The 19512-nt window shown below is 47.5% G+C and overlaps 1 protein-coding gene across 1 annotated transcript in view; it reads right to left on the minus strand.

Annotated features, from left to right (window-relative positions):
* Positions 1–518, minus strand: part of LOC309808830 (forkhead-associated domain-containing protein 1-like) — a gene marked incomplete at both ends in the record, with an annotated part of 1104685 nt that extends 1104167 nt beyond the window's left edge. The window contains one exon of the mRNA XM_082629403.1: positions 426–518. Within this exon, the coding sequence (XP_082485529.1) occupies positions 426–518 (93 nt within the window). The remainder of the gene's footprint in view (positions 1–425) is intronic.
* Between the last annotated feature and the right edge of the window lie 18994 nt (positions 519–19512).

Below are 19512 nucleotides of genomic sequence, written 5' to 3' on the forward strand. Positions count from 1 at the left end.
CTTGGAGGTACGGGGGCGGGGGAGGGCTCTGAGGGGCCCGTAGTCTCCAGAAGCTCTGGAAAGGGCGAGAGGCCATTGCTCAAGCTGGGCACTTCAGGTGGCCGTGGCTGCCAGACGCGGAGCAGGTGAAGGTCAAGCATCAGCTCTACGCCCACCTTCCAAACCGCGCCATCAGGGTGGGACACTGCACACACAGTCAGCAAAGGACACAGGGCCCATCGCACTTTGCACTGTGCTCATTCTTACCACATGTGCCAGGGAGACCCAGCACATGCCGGGATTGGTTATTGGTGGCACACCGAGGAAGGCTGGGACTGTTAGCCAGAGGCTGTGCTTTACAAGAGACTGGAGTCCACAGAACAGTAAAGACTTTTGGTGGTGTGAGGGGTAGGGAGGGTCGGGGACTGGCTAGGAAGAGGTCTTACCTCTAAAACAAGGTCTGAATTTTCATGCCTTCCAATCGTAGTGCTTTTATTCAGGACAAAATAGCCTTCTGCACTCTTTAGATAGGCTTTCATATTCTCTGCTTTCCCTATAAAAGGTTTTCAGAAAACAATTTTGTTAGAAAAATACAGTCCTCTAATTATTCAATGTCATATTTAGAATGAATGGAATACACCATAATGTCCACAGGAGAAGTCAGCAGAGGTAGGAGTGGATAGCTGGATTTAACAATGATCACAATGATAATTCCGCACATTTTTAAGACTGTCCTTTTAACAGTGATAGCCGGCATAGATGAGCTTGCTTCTGATCACAAGAGGAAATCCTTTATGTAATTCAGAGCACAAACAAGCAATAGCAAAAAAAAAAAAAAAAAACAAACAAATCCGAATTCCACTGATAACCGCTCTCCACCTCCCATTAAGCTTAGTTTGGGGTTAGTTATCTGACAGAATCAAGTACTCAGTGTTACTAACCCACCACTTACTAGCTCTGTGACTCTGGGTGATTTACTTATTCTCTCTCTATGCTTCTGTTTCCTCATCTGTAAAATGGGGCTAATAATACTCTGTATCCCAAAGAGTTTTGTGAGGATTAAATGTGAAGCATCTAGAATGGTGATTGCTACACTAAACACCCATTTGTCCTACTGTGATTGTGACTGTTATTAATCTTGGGCTTCTGAACTTTGACTCAAGAAACCCCAACTTCTACAGAGCTTCTTAAAGTGTGGAAGAGTCAGTCATCAAGGAAATGGGCATTAGAAGATACTTTCTTTTTAAGTCACCGCATTCCTTCATATATTTAGGTTGAAAAAAATGATTTCCAAAGACAAAATATCAAGATTATAGCTTGGCTGTACGGTCAAGACTCTGTACGTATCTTTTGCTGGCATTTTATTAGGAAAATGTCAAACACACAGAAAAGTTGAAAGAAGTGGATGGTGAACTTCTATAGAACCACCACCCAGATTCTACAATCAACATTTTGTTCTATTTGCTTTATCACATATCTACCCATCTATACATTTTATATTTTAATGCATTTCAAAGTAAATCCTATACATGGTTTTAAAATTTATTTATTAATTTTTGGCTGTGTTGGGTCTTCGTTTCTGCGCGAGGGCTTTCTCTAGTTGTGGCAAGCGGGGGCCACTCTTCATCGCGGTGCGCGGGCCTCTCACTATCGCGGCCTCTCTTGTTGTGGAGCACAGGCTCCACATGCGCAAGCTCAGTAGTTGTGGCTCGCGGGCCTAGTTGCTCCGCGGCACGTGGGATCTTCCCAGACCAGGGCTCGAACCCATGTGCCCTGTATTAGCAGGCAGATTCTCAACCACTGCGCCACCAGGGAAGCCCTATACATGTTTTTTATTATTTATTTATTTATTTGTTTATTTATTTATTTTAATTTTTTTTTTTTTTTTTTGCGTTACGCGGGCCTCTCACTGTTGTGGCCTCTCCCGTTGCGGAGCACAGGCTCCGGACGCACAGGCTCAGAGGCCATGGCTCACGGGCCCAGCCGCTCCGCAGCATGTGGGATACTCCAAGACCGGGGCACGAACCCGTGTCCCCTGCATCGGCAGGCAGACTCTCAACCACTGTGCCACCAGGGAAGCCCATATATACATGTGTTTTAAAACATAAAAATTTCAGTGACTTCAGCTGGTTCCAAGATGTTGATGATAATTCACATGATATTGGACTTCTGATCCATCTCAGTGCCATGTCACAGATAGCCTCTTTTCTTTATTTCCTTTTTTTTTTTTTTTGGCTCTGTTGGGTCTTCGTTGCTGCATGCGGGCTTTCTCTAGTTGCGGCGAGCGGAGGCTACTCTTCCTCACGGTGCGCAGGCTTCTCACTGCGGTGGCTTCTCCTGTTGGGGAGCATGGGCTGTAGGTGTGCAGGCTTCAGTAGTTGCAGCACGTGGGCTCAGTAGTTGCGGCACTAGGGCCCTAGTTGTGGCTCGCTGGCTCTAGAGTGCAGGCTCAGTTGTGGTGCACTGGCTTAGTTGCTCCGAGGCACGTGGGATCTTCCTGGACCAGGGCTCGAACCCGTGTCCCCTGCATTGGCAGGTGGATTCTTAACTGCTGAGCCACCAGGAAAGTCCCCAAAGTCTCTTTTCAACTGAAAGGTCACTGAAGTGTGAAGTTGTTAAACTGTGGATAAAAACAAAAATCTCTAGGTCTGACCGTAGAGGGTCTCCTGTCTGACTCTGCTTTCCATCAACATCTCCATCATCATTCCATCACTGAATCCCTACTAAGTGCCAGGCACTGGGCTATCCTTTTACACACATGGCCTCTTTTCATCCTCAGAACCACCCTGCGAGGCAGGTGTCAGTATTGTCCCGCTTTACAAATGAGGAAACTGAGACTCAGAGAAGTTAAGGTCACACAGTAGTAAGTGTGTGACAACTCTGGGCCTTTGCATGTAACCAGTGTACAAACCTCCATTGCTGCTGGTGGGGCAGAGTAGGGGTGGGGGAATTGCACTGTCTGCTGACACTTGGCACATGTAATAAAAGAAAGTCCTTGAAACCAGCATTCTATCCTCTGAAAGGAAGACAAGACCCTACCTGGGGGTAAGAGAAATAAAAATAAGCTGGATAGTTTATATTTGTAAACTTTGAGGCCTGTGGATGTCCCACAAATATTGATGCTTTCATATAATGAGAAATACATTTGATTAAGTTCGCTGTCATGTATACAGGGGAAAAGACATTTCCTCTTCCCAAAGAACCATGCTCTGCTGCCTTCAGTTATTAATCTTCAATTGCAGAGGACCATGTTAGCACGCAACACATTCAAGTCTAATTAAGCTAAAATGGAAACTTCCAAGAAATGTCTCTTCTGCAGGAAAACCACAGGAAACGCCACTAATCGAAAACTTAAACTTGGATTATGCACATATTTGTTGTTTAGCTCTCACCCCAGACGTCCCCAAGGCTGGGGTCTTCTCTCTGCTCAGACGTCCCCCTTCGGGGCAACCACCTGACCACTCTGGCTAAAGGCACCCTCAGTCATGTTATTCCCCTGCTAGTTTTCCCCTGCTGTGTTTCCTTCCTTGTACTTATCATTCTCTGACATGTTCTTGTTCCTTTCTTTAGTTATGCTTGCTGTTGGTTTCTCTTTCACTAACATATATGTTCCTGGAAAACCAGGACTGTGTTCATTTTGTTCAGAAGCGATTCTTCATGGGTATTTTGTGTTTGTACCCATCTTCAGAGCAAAGGCATTGAAAGATTTTGTCCTGCACTCACTTTCCGAGGCTGCTTGTATGGCAAACAGCCTGGGAGGATAGAGGTAATGTTTCTAATAAAGATAACGGCTCCTTCTGGGGCAAAAGTTGGGCAGGTTTGCTAGCAGCCCCTTTCAAAGATTGCAGTTTCCTGAGTTTGGAGTTCCTTACCTGGGACACAGACCCACTGTGCGCACAGCATCCACACTGGCTGCTCTGCACCACCCCGAGGGACTTTCAGGGCAACAGGAACCAATGTGCATATGCAGCTCTGCTGCCTGTTATGTCGGTTGTGCTGTGAGTCATCAAGTTCTTTGTTTCTGGCCCAGGAGTCTCTTGTCTTCTGCCAGGAACTATAAGCTGGGCAGGCTAACTTACTAACTTTCAAACAGGGTCAAATGTCAGACCCTTTGCAGTTCCTGCCAGTTCTGTGCATTACCCCTTCTCCAGGGTAGGGGGCGGCGGGGGGGCAGAACCTGACACATAGTAGGTGCTTGGGAAACACTTGCTGAGTGAATGAAAATACAAAGGGCACCTCAAAGCAAGTCAGTACAGCCAGCTGGCTAGGAAGCTTTGATAGTAACTACCTTTCATTTTTCCTGTCAGTATCTAGCTTACATGACTCCTTGGAAAACCTAAATTCTATCTCTTTAGCTTTTGGATTGGACAATATTTCTCCACCTTCATTTTGCCCTGTGCATCACTTCCTTGCGTGAAAACACTGTCAAAGTAATTTGAATGTGTGGAGCTCTGTGAATTCGTTCTTACTCAGGGCCATGGAGCACCAGCCACAGGAAAGAGCAAAAGGGCTTCAGTCATCTGCGTTCCCCCGACCACTTTGGATGGCTCAGAATTGGGCTATAGGAGCAAACTTTCTTTTGAGGTTTACAGTGGCCTCAAAGTTCCTTAAAGAAGGGGAGTTCAGGTAAGGGGCGGGTGTGTGTGTGTGTGTGTGTCTCTGACCATTGGGTGGGTGTTGTCCATAAATCAGGGGAAACAGGGGTTCCTCTCTTAATCCCAGCTATACCCACAGGACATCCAAGAGCTGGTGCCCAGGAGAGGCTTAAAGCTCCCGTGCCGCCTCCCTTGGGGGGCGAGGTAGGGGCTGCACTTAGGAAGGAACGGCTGGTGTTGGGGCACCTTTTCTGGGGTGCTCCTGGCGACCCGAGCCTGGATCAGAGAGTTCGGACTCGGCTGGCGCCGGGTCCCCTGCCTATCCCAACACCCTTGACCTCGCAGGGCTGGCCTCCTCCGGCCCAGGTTTCCTCCCGCCGCCTCCTCGCGCGCCGCTCTCACCTGGCCTGAGGAAGAAGCCCACGCCTCGTCCTCTGCCAAGAAGCCCTGACCTCCGCCCTGCCGCCCTCCCGCGGAGTCTCCAGGCGACAGCCTGCAGCCCGTGCGCCCGCCCGGCCTGTGTACGAACGTCGCCACGGCAACGCCATTCTGACGGCCGAGCTGGGGAGGGGCGTGGCGTGCGCGGCGCCCGAGGATGAGGGGCAGGTGCGCTGGCAGCACCCGGCCAATTACAGCCCGCTGCAGCGCTGCGAGCCCTCCCCGACCTGCCCCGTAGAGGTCCCCAGCCCCGTTTCCAGGATGGGGAAACAGGCTCAGTGTTCACAGAAGTAGCTCCAAGTCTTACAGCGGGGAAGGAGCAGACTGGAGAATCCTTCCTACTGACCTTAGCTCTAGGCTCGGTGCGTTGAGGAGGGGGTGGTCAGGCGTGGGAGGGTAATGGAGCTGAACCACGAGAAGCCTGGAGGTTGGTCCCCCCCGTCCCACCCGAATCTCTAGTTCTCTCTGTTGTGGAGGAGAAAACAGAGTAAGCTGGGGGACCATCACTTCTGGGGATGGGGGTGGAGATGGGAGATGGGTGCGGTGGAGGGAACACTTCTGAAAGAATGGAAGATTCTCCCACGTGCTAGGGAAGGGGTATTTACAAGCCCACAGCCTTACTGTTCCTGTCCTTCCCTGTCAAAACTCGCGTTTATTCATTCATGTGTTCTTTACTTCTACAAACATCACCTGAGTCCCTACAAGGTCAGACGGTGGCCCCAGTGTTGACCTGGATCAGATCCTTAAGAAATCCCCCCGCACCCCCCATGGGCACGGGGCTGGGGGGATGGAGCGTGTGGAGAAGACATGCAAATGCCAACTATCTCCCCTCACCCCATGTCACCTCTTTTCAGATCAGCCCCTTCTGTCTGGGAGCAGAACAGACCTGCTGACTACCTACAGAATGCCTCATTTCCCTGCCAGGAAATGACTGACAAGGTGCCCCAAGACAAACTCAAAATATTCATCTGAGAAAGATGAAAGATGGCAGACTCCACTCTAGTCAATTAGAAGAAGATATAAGAGAGAAAAATCATGGAAATCGATATGGGATGGAATATATGGTAAAGATGCTCCCACATGCCTAGAGGCTCTTAGAAATGCACATTCCCTGGCACAGACCTCAGAGATTCTGATTAAGCAGCTCTGGAGCATGGTCCAGGAATGAATTTGTTGCATTCTTGCAAATTCCTTGTGCATTTGTTAAAAGCTTGGCAAAACCTCAGGACTTATTCAACCCTGCAGTTGAATGGCAGAGCCCTCCCAGAACTTTTCCCTAGAAATCTCTTCCAGGCCCTCAGTCAGCCTGGAAAGTTCTGCCATTCGACCAGAAAGACCTTAGGAATGTATGAGGAGTGACCACAGAGGCCGGGGCCCTGAGTGGTAACTTCAGAGGAACAGAGAGGGTCAGGCTCAACTCTCCAGGCACATTTCTGCCTCAGGGCCTTTGCAGTTACTGTTTCTTCTCCCTACCAGGCACTTCCCCCAGGGATCTCCTTCAGCTCCTTTAGATTTTTACTCAAGTATCACCCTATTTAAAAGGGTCTTGGAATTCCCTGGCGATCCAGTGTTTAGGACTCGGTGCTTTCACTGCCCGGTTCGATCCCTGGTCGATCCTGCAAGCCCCATGATGCCACCCAAAAAAACAAAACAAAACAAAAAACACACCCCCAAAAACATGAATAACAAAACAAACACCTCACTCTATTGCTCTTCCCTTCATCTTACCACTCCTCTAACATGCTATTTATTTAGTTTTCTTCTCTTATTTGTTGTCAGTCTCCCCACTCCCAACTCCCCCCTGCCCCCAACTTAAGCTCCATGAGGGCAGGGATTTTTTTCTCTTTTGTTCACTGCTGTATCACCAGTACCTAGAACAGTGCCTGAATGAACGAATGAGTGAATGAACAGGGGCAGCCCTTGCCACCCGCCCACAGCCTTGCCTCCTACTCTTGAGCTGCTGAGCTGAACTGTCCTTACCCCAGGACCTAGGCTTCTGTAGCCTTGGCCCTCCCCAGCCCCACCCCCATCTCCATGCTTGTCTTCAGTCTCATCAACATGAGCACAGAACAGCAACCCTGCTCACTGCCAGCCAGACCCTATGGAGCCCATTCAGGCCAGCCTGGAGCCGGAGCCGCTCATGGCCCCCTGATAGGCTTGGGAGAGCATATGTTGCCATTAGTCCATCTCTCGATGAGGAAATACTAAACGCAGAACAAAGCTGACATTCAGGCTCACTGGAGCAGAAATTGCCAAATCTTGATTGGATCCTGCCGCTCCCCACAGGATGCCACAGTCATCTCAAAGGGTGTGTGAAAGTCTAAAAACCCAGTTCCATGTCATCCACTTAAATTTCAAAAACAGAAACTAAAATACCCCAATAACTCATGGCTTTATCATAGCATGTCCTGGGCTGAGTGAGAGTTGTACTTTGCAATGATAGGGTGATCAAAATACTGCACCTGGGGAATTCCCTGGCGGTCCACTGGTTCGGACTTGGTGCTTTCACTGCCATGGCCCGGGTTCAATCCCTGGTGGGGAAATTAAGATCCCGCAAGCCACACGGCATGGCCAAAAAAAAAAAAGAGGTTTCTAGCTTATATGGGCTCCTTGGTGATGCCTGTAATCAATCAATCTTATTGAGCTCTGGGTGGCTACCAAGGCTGTACTGTATCTCAATCAACATCAGGATGCTGGTGTCTGAAAGGCCTGGGTCCATGTCCCAGCTTTGTCATTCCCAGCTGTCCTCCTAATACTGGAGCGAGTGATGTTAACTCCGGGCTTTCCACCCGCAGGGCACTGTCCCAGTCCTTCCTGTGGATCATCTCATTTAATCCTCACCATAACCTGGGGCAGTAGGTGTGTATGAAACACCTGGAACAGGGAGCTCTGCAGAGAAATGCTCAAAAATGTCGTGATGGGTATTATTTCTATCACATCACTCCCACTTGAACAGGAAAATAAGGCTCAAGAGACATGGAGGTATGTGACCAAGGTGACACAGCCAGAAAAGGATTTGAATCTAGATGACTGTGATGGGAAGGTATTTTCCCCGGGGACCACAGGTGACAGGTGTCACAGCCACGAGACACCCATGCTCACCACCTGCTTTCCCTCAGCCCTGAACAATCTGGGCTTCTGGCTGTCCTGAAGTTTGGGCAGTGCCTGCAGCAAGAGGGGGAGGGAGCTGAGGCCAAGAGGGCGTAGCTGGAGCTTGCCAGGGACCTCTCCTGCCACCCACTGGGCTTCTTTCCTGCAGGACCTCTGCCCCATAAAATCTCATTGGGCCACAGTTACCTTCCCTGGGCTGTCCTTGACTGGGAGAGCCCATCCACTGTGCCCCCTCCCGAGATCTGCTTGTTGTCCCCTGCATTCCAACAAGAAATGAATGCTGGCCTCCTGCCTGGAAGAGGTAGGGAGCTTGCCCAGCCTTTAAGGGGTAAGAGAGAGCCAGGGAAAGAGCTGGAACAGGAGAAAGGGAGTGTAAAAGAGAGAGAGAGCTCTCGAAGATCAGGAAGTAGCTAAGCTGTTGAGTAGGTGTCAGATGGGAGAGCAAAGGGCCATTGGAGGCTCCACAGTCCATTCATAACCTGACGCTATGGGCTAAGGAAATGCAGGTTTTTATACACACACACACACACAGGTTCACAAAAATAAATTCAAACCACAAAATCACAGCTGGTCACTGAGGCCTTCTGCAGCCGTGCTCACCCACTTCCCCTGTCAGAAAATGAGAAATCACCCAGGTGTTTTCTCAGATAGAGACAAGGCTGGTTGGGACATTCATCTCTTGCAAATCAGAGCTTTGCCGGGGGCTTCCCTGGTGGCGCAGTGGTTGAGAATCTGCCTGCCAATGCAGGGGACGTGGGTTCGAGCCCTTGTCCGGGAGGATCCCACATGCCGCGGAGCATCTAGGCCCGTGAGCCACAACTACTGAGCCTGCACGTCTGGAGCTTGTGCTCTGCAACAAGAGAGGCCGCGATAGTGAGAGGCCTCTGCACCGTGATGAAGAGTGACCCCCGCTTGCCACAACTGGAGAAAGCCCTCGCACAGAAACGAAGACCCAACACAGCCAAAAATAAATAAATTAATTAATTTAAAAAAATTAAAACAAAAACAAAAAACTACTCTCTCAAAAAAAAAAACAACAACACAGAAAAAAAGCTTTGCCAGGGAGGTCAGTCTGTATGTTCTGTTTGAAAGCTGCAGATGAAGGGTGCTGATCCCACCTCTGATCGGCCTGGTTTCGTTTGTTTGTTTGTTTTATTCTGTCTGTACCTCACTTCTCTCACCTGTAAAATGGAGGTAATAACAGCATTGACTGTAAAGACCAAATGGGTTAATATGTGTGAAGTAGTAAACTGTGCCCGATACCACACACTCCTTCTGTGAATGTCCGCGTTGCTGTCTGTCTCTTTGCTTGTTTTTGTTGTTTTCTTGATGATGTGGGAGGACAGCACCATCTCAACCCGATCACGGCCATCCTGGGGAGAACTTTGATTTGCATCGTCTCAGTCCCAACCCAGAGCAAACTTGACCTCAGAACACTCGCATATCATCTTGCTTGTTGCCCAGGGACCTTTCTGGGTGTGGGTGTCAGAGGCAGGCTGAGCTCCCCTGATCGCTGCTAGAGGGATTCAGAGAATCCAGCTGGTCTCTGTGGGGTGGCACCTGCAGGACAACTCCATAAATTCGACTTGCAGGCATCCAGGCAAATCAACCTCCACTACTTCTTTTTTTGAGATTAACAATGAACCATTATGAATGAGGTGAACCAAACTAGCTAATATTTATTGAGGCTTGTTAGGTACCAGCCACTATGCCATGCACTGTTTTATTTAATTCTTAGCCCAACCCATTTTACAGAGGCGGGCTCAAAAAAGTCAAGTAACTTGCCCAGTTACAAATCTTGTAAGTGATAGGTCCAAGATTCGAACCCTAGCTGTTGGACTCCAGCATATTGTCATTTTTGTAAACTTTTGTTTTCAAAACATAATCTACATCTTGAAAAGAGCACAACTGATAAGTGTACGCTTGAAGAATTTTCACAAAGTGTATGCACCCACCCTAACCAGAACCCAGAACAAGAAGCAGAACATTACCACCCGCCCCCACCCCTCCGAGAAGACTCCCTGTGCTCACTTCTGGTTAGCCCCTCCCGCTTGTCTGACTTCCAATCATAGATTAGTTCTGCTTGTTTTTGAACTTCATGGAAATGGAATCTTACAGATTCCATTCGCTGCCTGGTTTCTTTCACTCAACTATGTGAGGTTCGACCATGTTGTCTGATGTAGCTGTGGTTCATTCATTCTCACTGCTGCATTGCTTTACACTCTGTTATCTATTCCTGCAGAACAAATTATGGCAAACTTAACGGATCCAAAAAACACACACTTATGTCACAGTTTGTGTGGGTCAGGAATCCGGGCACTGCTTAGCTGGGTTCTCTGCTCATGGTCTCTCCCAGGCTGCAATGAGGGAGGTGGCCAGGGCTGGGGTCTCATCTGAGGCTCAGCTGGGGAAGGACCCTCTTTCCAGTTCATGTGGTGGTTGGCAGGATACAGTTTCCTGAGGGTTGTTAGTTAGTCTGAGGGCCTCACCTCCTTGCTGGCTGTTAGCCAGAGATCCTGCACTGTTTCTTGCCATGTGGGCCTCTCCATAAGGTGGCTTGCTTCATCAAAGCCAGTGAGAGTCCTTAGAGAGAGTCTCCAGGCAAGATGGAAGTTACAATCTTCTGTAACATAATCACAGAAATGACATGCCCATCACCTTTGCAGCATCTACTGATTAGAAATAAGGTACAGTCCTGCCTACTCTCAAGGGGAGGGGACACAGAGGTGTGAACACCAGGGATAATTGGGGGCCGTTGTGTATGCCTTTTGGTCTGCACGTGTGCACATATTTCTTGGGTATATATCTAGGAGTAGAATTTCTGGGTCCCACATACGTCCCGCTTTACGAGATTCTGCCAAACATTTTTCCAAAGTGCAGGTACCCTCTACACTCCCTCAGCAGGCTATGAGCTTCCCAGTTAGAGCACATGCTTTCAATACACTCCTCCCCTCTCTCCTTACAGAAGGGGTGTTTGAGCTGGGGCTCTTCGGGACGACAGGTCCTAATTCTGGGCCCATGTCAGAATCACTGAATTCCCGGGCCGCTTCGCCAGACATTCTGATCATTTGAGGGCTCAGATACAAACTGGAAGGTCCACTCCATAAGGCGAGGATCCCTGTACCCTTGGTGCCCGGAGCAGTACCTGGCAGCAGTACCTGGCAGGTACCAGGGAGCTGGCACTCAATAAATGTTTTTTTGATTAAGTGAATGAGTTTAGGAACTATTGTTCAAGAGATGGGCCCCAGGGCGGGTATAAGCTGCTTAAACGGGAAGGAAACTTTGTTGTGACTGAGGCTGTGTTCATTTTTCTGGGAAGAGGGCTCAGAACCTCAACCAGGTATGTCCCCAACAAAGGTTAAAGGCCGCTGTGATTGGCTACTGTCCGGCTTAGGTATTTTATCACATGAAGAAAGAATTGGTCCCGGGGTAGGTGGCATGGGAACTGTGGACAAGGTCCCATGGTCCTTAGAAGTAAAAAGCGAGACAGTGCTTGCCTGGGGTGGCTCATAAACTGAGACCTTGCTTGTTTTGACCTTTGACCCATGGTAACTCTTTTGGTACATCTAGCCACTGCCTGGCCTCTTGGGACCCTCCCTGTGTCTGTCTGTTGAACAGAAAATTCCAGAAGGCCTCGGTGCCCTGAGTTTCCATCAGGGGCAAGCCAACATGAGCCCTAGCTTTTGAAAAACCGCTTTCAATCCATAGAAAGCCTCCCAGTTTATCTGGTTTGAGATGACCTCATCCTTTGTCACCTTCTCTCTTGTTTTCTGGAGGTTGCTCAGCGTCTTGCTGCTCTCTGCATTCTTTTCTCACGTGAACAGTGCACCTATTTTGGGCATTTTGTCGTTGTTGTTTTGGGTCATTCCCATCACACATTTTTTGTATTCCTTTCCAGTCAGATCAACCTCATGCCTCTCTAGACATTTCTTCTCAGGTTTCCTCTGAATCATTTCGTTTGGTCTAAATATGTCCAGTGTTTCCTCCTTCCTCACTGCACTCCACATAGACCCTCTCTTTTCCCCGGAATAACTGTTCTTTTCTTTCGAATCCCTGACCCAAATCCTCATCTTTCACCATGTTATTTGACTTCTCCTAAGAACTGATTGTTTTTTGAAACTTAAGCCTCAAATATCATCCCTTCTAATCTGCGTCTGAATTTGGATCACGGTCAAGAAGCAGGCGAGACAGGAATGTGGCTGGGTAATTAGGATCCTCAGCAGAAGGGCTGAGTGTTCATCGGGGGGTCAGAGGGGCCTGGGGATGGAGGGAGAGGTATCTTCTTCTGCCTCGGGTAGGGCTTAGGGTGGGGTTGTCAGGAAAGCGCTAAGAAAAAAGGACCCATTTGACTTGAGTTCTGAAGGAAGAGTAGGATTTCCGGAGGTAGAGCAGGGAGAGCAGAGGATAGTCCAGGGAAGGAGCAGTGGGAATGGAGGCTAGAAGATGAGTCATCAGAGACGCTAGGGACAGGAGTACAGAAGGAGAGGGCTGGCCAGGTGCTGAGACCGCACACTGAAGGTCCATGGTCAGCCTTCAGATATGTTTGTCTGGCTTTCCCAACGTGTTAAAAGACTTTTAATTAGTTGCTGAAGGAATAGGCCTCTTTCTGTGGAGTGACAGAGAAACCTATTCAAATTGGCTTCAGCATGAATGCAAATTCACTGGTTACCAAAAATGAAAATTCTAGAGGGAACCTCTGGGTTCAGGCTCAGATGATTTCATGAGGCCTTGGCCTCTCTCCAGCTCTCAGGGATTCTTTGTACCATGTGGACCCAACCTTAGACAGAATCTCTGTATAATGGTCACAAAAAGGCGGCCGAAGCTCCAACCCTTACATCTTCTCAGCTTTAAATTCCATAGGGAAGTATAGGAGTCTTTTTCCTAAGCTTCCCCCAATGGCCTCACTGCTTCTCATTTTCTCTGGGTGGGTCACAAGCCCATTGCTGAGCCAATTATTGTGGCCCAGGAGACTGCTCTGATTGGCTGAGCTTGAGCCAACATGCCCATCCCTGCAGCCAGAGGTGGAATCAACAGCGTCTCTGAGAAACTGGACTGAGACTAGGAGAAAGGTGTTGTCCCCAAAGGAGGATCATAACGCCATAATATTTTAGAAGAGGTGAATTGTTATTAGGTGACGAAAACCAGATGTCTACCACAGTAGCCAACATGTACAGATCATTAACATCTGGATTTATGCCTTTTTTTGCGAAAATGGGAATATCTGGCAATACCTGGACTCTCTTCTTGTATATAGATCATCAATCTGCTGGGGATGAGTAGAGGCTCCCTCTTTAGATACAGCCTATGTTCTGCCTGCCCAATGCACTGCTCATATTTCCTCTCTGGCTCCTGGAAGCACTTGAATTTTTATTGCCAGCATAATTTGATTCTGTAAAGAAATCTGTTTTTCCCACCAGAATGGAAGAGCCAAATGTACAGGGGTCAAATAGCTCTCCTGTGCTCCCACAAACTCCTGAGGACAAATGCCTGGCCATTTTTAATAGTCTCATTCCTTGCTCATTTTAAAAGCCTTCTTTAAAAAAAAATATTGAATACATAGTGATTTTAGAATCTGTTATCTGATAATTCCAACATCTGAAGTCTTTGGGTGGGAGTGGCAGAGGGGTGGTGTCTCAATGTCTTGTTTGTTGTGTCTGCTTACTCTGGCTCATACTGACTTATTGCTTGGATGTTTATGATCTGTGATCTCATTCTTGATTGAACTTAATCTGTGGGAATCCTGAGGGGTCTGATTCCTGGCTGCTTTTCTCTCGGAAGTCTTTTTTGTTTGTTTCAGCTGGATGCCGGGGATGCTAATAACCTCTGAACACTGACATTTATTTCCTCAACTTGGAGTTTTCCCACTGAATACATGGAGTATAAACTTGAGCCCCAGACCCACGTGGTTACAAACCTTCAGGGTGATCATCATCATCATCAGTATTGTGGCCATTATTAGCTTTCCCCTCCAGAGCCACATTGAAAACTACAGGTTTTCATAGGCTCTCCTTTCTGAAAGTCCAGAAAAAAAATTTTTTTAAGCCCTCCTCTTGCCAGGGTGTGGAGCATCTTTGAGGGTGCCAGCTTAATACAGGCATCTTAGACTTGGTTAGCTCATCTTGCAAAGGCCCAAGGCTTAATCTCCCTTTTCCTGCACTTACTAAAGGCAAATGGCTTCCTCATTTGCTTATGCTTTGGTTGTAGCTCACTCTGTTTGTGTGTGTGTCTGTATGTTCCTTTGAGATTGCCTACATAAAAATTGTTTTTTATTCTGGGATTTTGGAAACACACACGAAACTAGAGAAGCCTGCGATTAACTCCATGTATTCATCATCCAGCTTCAACATTTTCCCAGTGTTCTCTCATTCTTTTTTCTCCCTTTTTGAGTTTTTTTCTAGGTTAATTTAAAGCAAGTTGTGTCATTTCACCCATAAAGACATCCTAACTGAAAGGACTTTTTTTTCCTTTATATTATCCCTGCCTTGACATGATCACAGCTAAAAATACTTATAATCATTCCTGAATATCATCTAATATTCAGTCCATGCTCACATTTCCTTGATTCTCTCAGAGATATCTTTTTTACTTTTATCTTTGTTAGAATCAGGATCCAGACAAGGTCCACACATTACACTTGGTTGTTATGTCTCTGAAATGTCTTTAATTCTGTAACAGCAACTCCCCGCCCCTGACCTTTTTTATCCCCCAGCCACTGATTTGTTGGAGAAACTGGGTCTTTTGTCCTGGAGAACATTCACATCCTGGATTTGGCTGATCACTTCTTCTTGGTTTCAGTTAACTTGTTCCTCTTTTCCCCATGTTTCCTGTAAACAAATAGTTAGATCTAGAGGTCTGAGGAGATCAAAGTCTTTTTGTTGTCCAGACGCCTTCATAGGCGGTACTGTGTGATCCATCCTGCATCACACAGTGAGCACATAATGTCTGGTCATCCTGTTTTTAACGATATTGAGATTGAATGGTAGGTCCAGTGCTAACAGACTGAGCCATCCATTACAAAGTCCCCAACGGCTTTTTTTCCCCCAATAATTAACATTTTTAATTATTCATTATGGTAAAATATACATAATATAACATTTACCATCTTAACCATTTAAAAATATACAGTTCGGGCTTCCCTGGTGGCACAGTGGTTGAGAGTCCGCTTGCCGATGCAGGGGACGCGTGTTCGTGCCCCGGTCCGGGAAGATGCCACATGCCACAGAGCGGCTGGGCCCGTGAGACATGGCCGCTGAGCCTGCGCGTCCAGAGCCTGTGCTCCACAATGGGAGAGGCCACAACAGTGAGAGGCCTGCGTACCGCAAAAACAAACAAACAAACAAAACACACAAGTGGCACAGAGGAAGCCAGAATCTTGAGAATACCTGGGCCCAAGGAAATCTTGGAAGATAGTGAGTTAAAGAGAATAGTGAGGATAATGACGATGGTAGGAGAGCATGTATGCTTTGTGGGCCTATGTACTAAGGGTTTTGTATACAAGCTCCCATTGGGAAGGCTACGAGCTAGGTGCCATTTTTATTCTCATCTTAAAGAAGAGGGATCTGAGCTAATTAAGCAGAGGGAAGGTTAGGGGCTTTTCCTGGCTGAGACCACAAGACAAAGCGGTGGTCACGCGTCCTAGCCAGGACTTGATTGGCTGGAGATTTGATTGGCAGGAGAGCTGAGCGGCTTCTCCTGCCAGAAGCAGCCGCTGCCCTTCAGCCGTTCTTCCACTTCAAGCCCTGAGAAAGGGCTTGCGTGCTTCCCAAGTGGCAACTTCTGTGCATTTAAAAATTTCCTCTTGAAAATCCCAGCCTTAGCCCTTTCACAAAAGGTATCTGGGTCCTTTCTTGGCCGTGGCCTAGTCGTATTCACCAAAGAGAAGAGCGCGTCCCATAAGAGCTGGCGGCTTTGGGAGGACCGGGGAAGGCGTCAGCTGGCAGGAAGCTCCCTGAAAGAAATAGAGGAATCCCCACCCATCCATGAGCTGCCTATTCTTCACCCTTAGAAACGGGGCTTGTGATATGCCAGGCACTGCAGGCATTTTGCCATTTAACCCTCCCGCTGCCCCACGGAGTAGGCCCCTTGCTAACAGTTTTGGTTGCTTTTGTTGAGGAACCTGGGATACAGAGGTCAAGCCACTTACTCAGGGTCATTCGGGGCAGTGGTGGGGCTTGACCCCTATTTGTTTGACTCCAAATCTGGCCTCTGAACTCTGAGAGACACTGCCGGCTTCTCGAGTGATGTGGGAAGTGGATTCGAGTGAGCACGGCCTGGGCCGCGGTTCCCGTCCCTCTGCCACATGGACAGAGCCACAGACCCAGTTCGCTGTGAAGGCCCAGCATCTTATACCAAGTCTCATTTTCACAGCCAGAGATATTAGTGTGGAAATAGGACTTTTGATTCTTGAAAGGTCTGCTTGGTGAAGAGATGGTCAAACATTTAAACTACAAACTCCATTTTTTTTGGGGGGGGGCAATTCTGAAGCTTAAGATGTGTAATTTCATCTCAGTGCTTCAACCTTGCCACCTCTGTGAACGGGTGAAGAGTTTCAAAGTTTCATACAGGAGGCTAAAAAACTAAGGCTCCTTGTGAAAATACTAAGTGTAAAACTTAGGAAAGAGGAATTCTACTTTCTGTTCTTTTCTGCTTAAAGACAACGAAGATATACTCCCTGGAAGGAACGGATGCCAAGACAGATGTATACAAGTGCCCTTTAGGATCCAGCAAAACTTTCAAATGTATTATTGTTTTCTTCCCGACAAACAGGGATTTCTGACGACATATTAACAACAAGCATGAAATGCAAACCTGAGTCCTGGAGTGAAACCCCCAGGAGCAATGGTGCGATGTATCCAAGGGGGCCACCCTGGTAAGGGAGACACAGAAGGAGGGGGTGTGGAAAAGTGAACATGGGCGGGGGAGGGCAGCAGGTGGGGAGGGAATCCTGTTTCTGCCACTTAGTAGCCAGGGAACGGTACCCTCTGTCAACTCACCTTTCCCCTCTCTCTAAGGGGCTGACACTTGCCAGCATCCCTTGCGGGTTGATGGGAGAGATGAAGCATGTGCGGTATGGAGCAGGTGCCTGTCCCTTGGTAAGTCTTTCCCCCAGTTGTGAACTCCACGAAGTTGAAAGCTTCTAGCTGTAGCTCTTCTGGGGACCCTGACACAGGTTCAGCTTGGCCATTTCAGACCCTTCTCGGCTGAGGGACGTCCAGCGCCAAACAGGCTGGCATGTCCCTTGCGTTGTGTGTGAATGATGCAGCCCAGGAATAATGCATGTGAAACCTCATTATGTAAATCCTCAGGTTTTCAGTACATGACAATGGCTTTTTTGGGGCCCTTCTCTGTCCCATTCTGTGGTCTGGTGTCTCTGCTTTGGGACCTAGTCTGCCAAGCCCTGGGGGCGGGGGTGGGCACCTTGGGGAGGGGTGAGCTCTCCAGAGGGCACATCAAAGGGAAAGTCACAACTCTGTCACTGGCCCAGCTCTCCCTGGCATTGCTTGGTGTGAAAGGAAACTGTCCTCTGCCTGAGGCAGCCCCATGTCACACACAGACTAAGGCCTGTGATGTTTAATTCAGAGCAGTGAGCACTGGAAACACTGCATCCAGGCTCCCTCAGAGCAGGACAGCCACTTTTCATTTCTGGGGCTCTAAGCCAGAGAGCCTGCTGTCTGGAAACCTATTGCCTGGAAGGTTCGCAGGATGGAGGGCAGGCTTCTGCAAAGAACTATCTGACCATCACCTCCTGGTTGAGGAGAAGGGCACCCTTCTATGACCTTGGCCTCCTTAGAGCTCATGCAGGCAAGAAACACACACATACAAATACACACACATGCCAACCCACAGCACATACTCACATGTACACACATACACGCAAGCATGCGTGTACATATACACAGCCCCAAGTCAGAAAGACTGGCGTACTATTCTGGCTACTCAGAAGAGGAAACCCAAATCTTTATTCTCAGAGAGCTTATTCCTCGGTGTATCCCTGGCACCTGGCAGAACAATGAAAATCAGAAGCGCCGCCTTTAAAAACACTCGGGCTGTTCACTCAACTAATTGTGGTCATCTTTTCAGGAGGCAGGGAAGTCAGATCATGATGCTGGACACCCTTAAGCTCAGTACAGTGCTGTGTGTCAATTATGTCTCAATAAAACTGGTAGAAAAAACAGTTATCTGGATAGAAAGAACAAGATAAAATACACGAATTATCAAAAGTTAAAAAAATACAGACGAGCTAGACTATGAGTCTCAGAAAGCACTGTTCACAACAGCCAGGACATGGAAGCAGCCTAAATGTCGATGGAGGAGTGGATAAAGAAGATGTGGTACAAATATACAGTGGAATACTACTCAGCCATAAAAAAGAATGAAGTAATGCCATTTGCAGCAACATGGATGGACCTAGAGACTATCATACGATGTGAAGTAAGTCAGACAAAGACAAGTATCATATGATATCACTTATATGTGGAATCTAAAAAAAAATGATACAAATGAGCTTATTTACAAAACAGAAACAGACTCACAGACTTTGAAAACAAACTTATGGTTACCAAAGTGGAAATGTGGTGGGGAGGGATAAATTAGGAGTTTGGGATTAACATATACACACTATTATATATAAAATATGTAATCAACAAGGACCTACTGTATAGCACAGGGAACTCTACTCAATATTCTGTAATAACTTATATGGGAAAAGAATCTGAAAAAGAATAGATATATGTGTATGTATAACTGAATCACTTTGCTGTACACCTGAAACTAACACAACACTGTAAATCAACTATACTCCAATATAAAATAAAAATTAACTTAAAAAAAAAGAAAGTTTAAAAAAATAGAGGCAAGCTAGACTATGAGTCTCAGAGAGGTTAAGCTGACATATATATATAGAATCTAAAAAAAAAAAAATGTTCTGATGAACCTAGGGGCAGGCCAGGAATAAAGACACAGATGTAGAGAATGGACTTGAGGACATGGGGAGGGGGAAGGGTAAGCTGGGACGAAGTGAGAGAGTGGCATGGACATATATACACTACCAAATGTAAAACAGATAGCTAGTGGGAAGCAGCTGCATGGCACAGGATCAGCTCAGTGCTTTGCGACCATCTAGAGGGGTGGGATAAGGAGGGTGTGAGGGAGACACAAGAGGGAGGGATGTGAGGATATACGTATGCATATAGCTGATTCACTTTGTTATACAGCAGAAACGAACACAACACTGTAAAGCAATTATACTCCAATAAAGATGTTAAAAAAAAAAGCTGCCTGAAGTCACACAGTAAATGGCAGAACAAGAGTCTAAACCTAAGTCTGCCTAACGCTAAAGCTATTCTGCCACCTTCCTTTGCAATGAGCGAATGCATTCTGTGCTGCCTGG

Source organism: Mesoplodon mirus, assembly GCF_964341445.2.
Source record: "Mesoplodon mirus genome assembly, chromosome: 7".
Lineage (NCBI taxonomy): Eukaryota > Metazoa > Chordata > Mammalia > Artiodactyla > Ziphiidae > Mesoplodon > Mesoplodon mirus.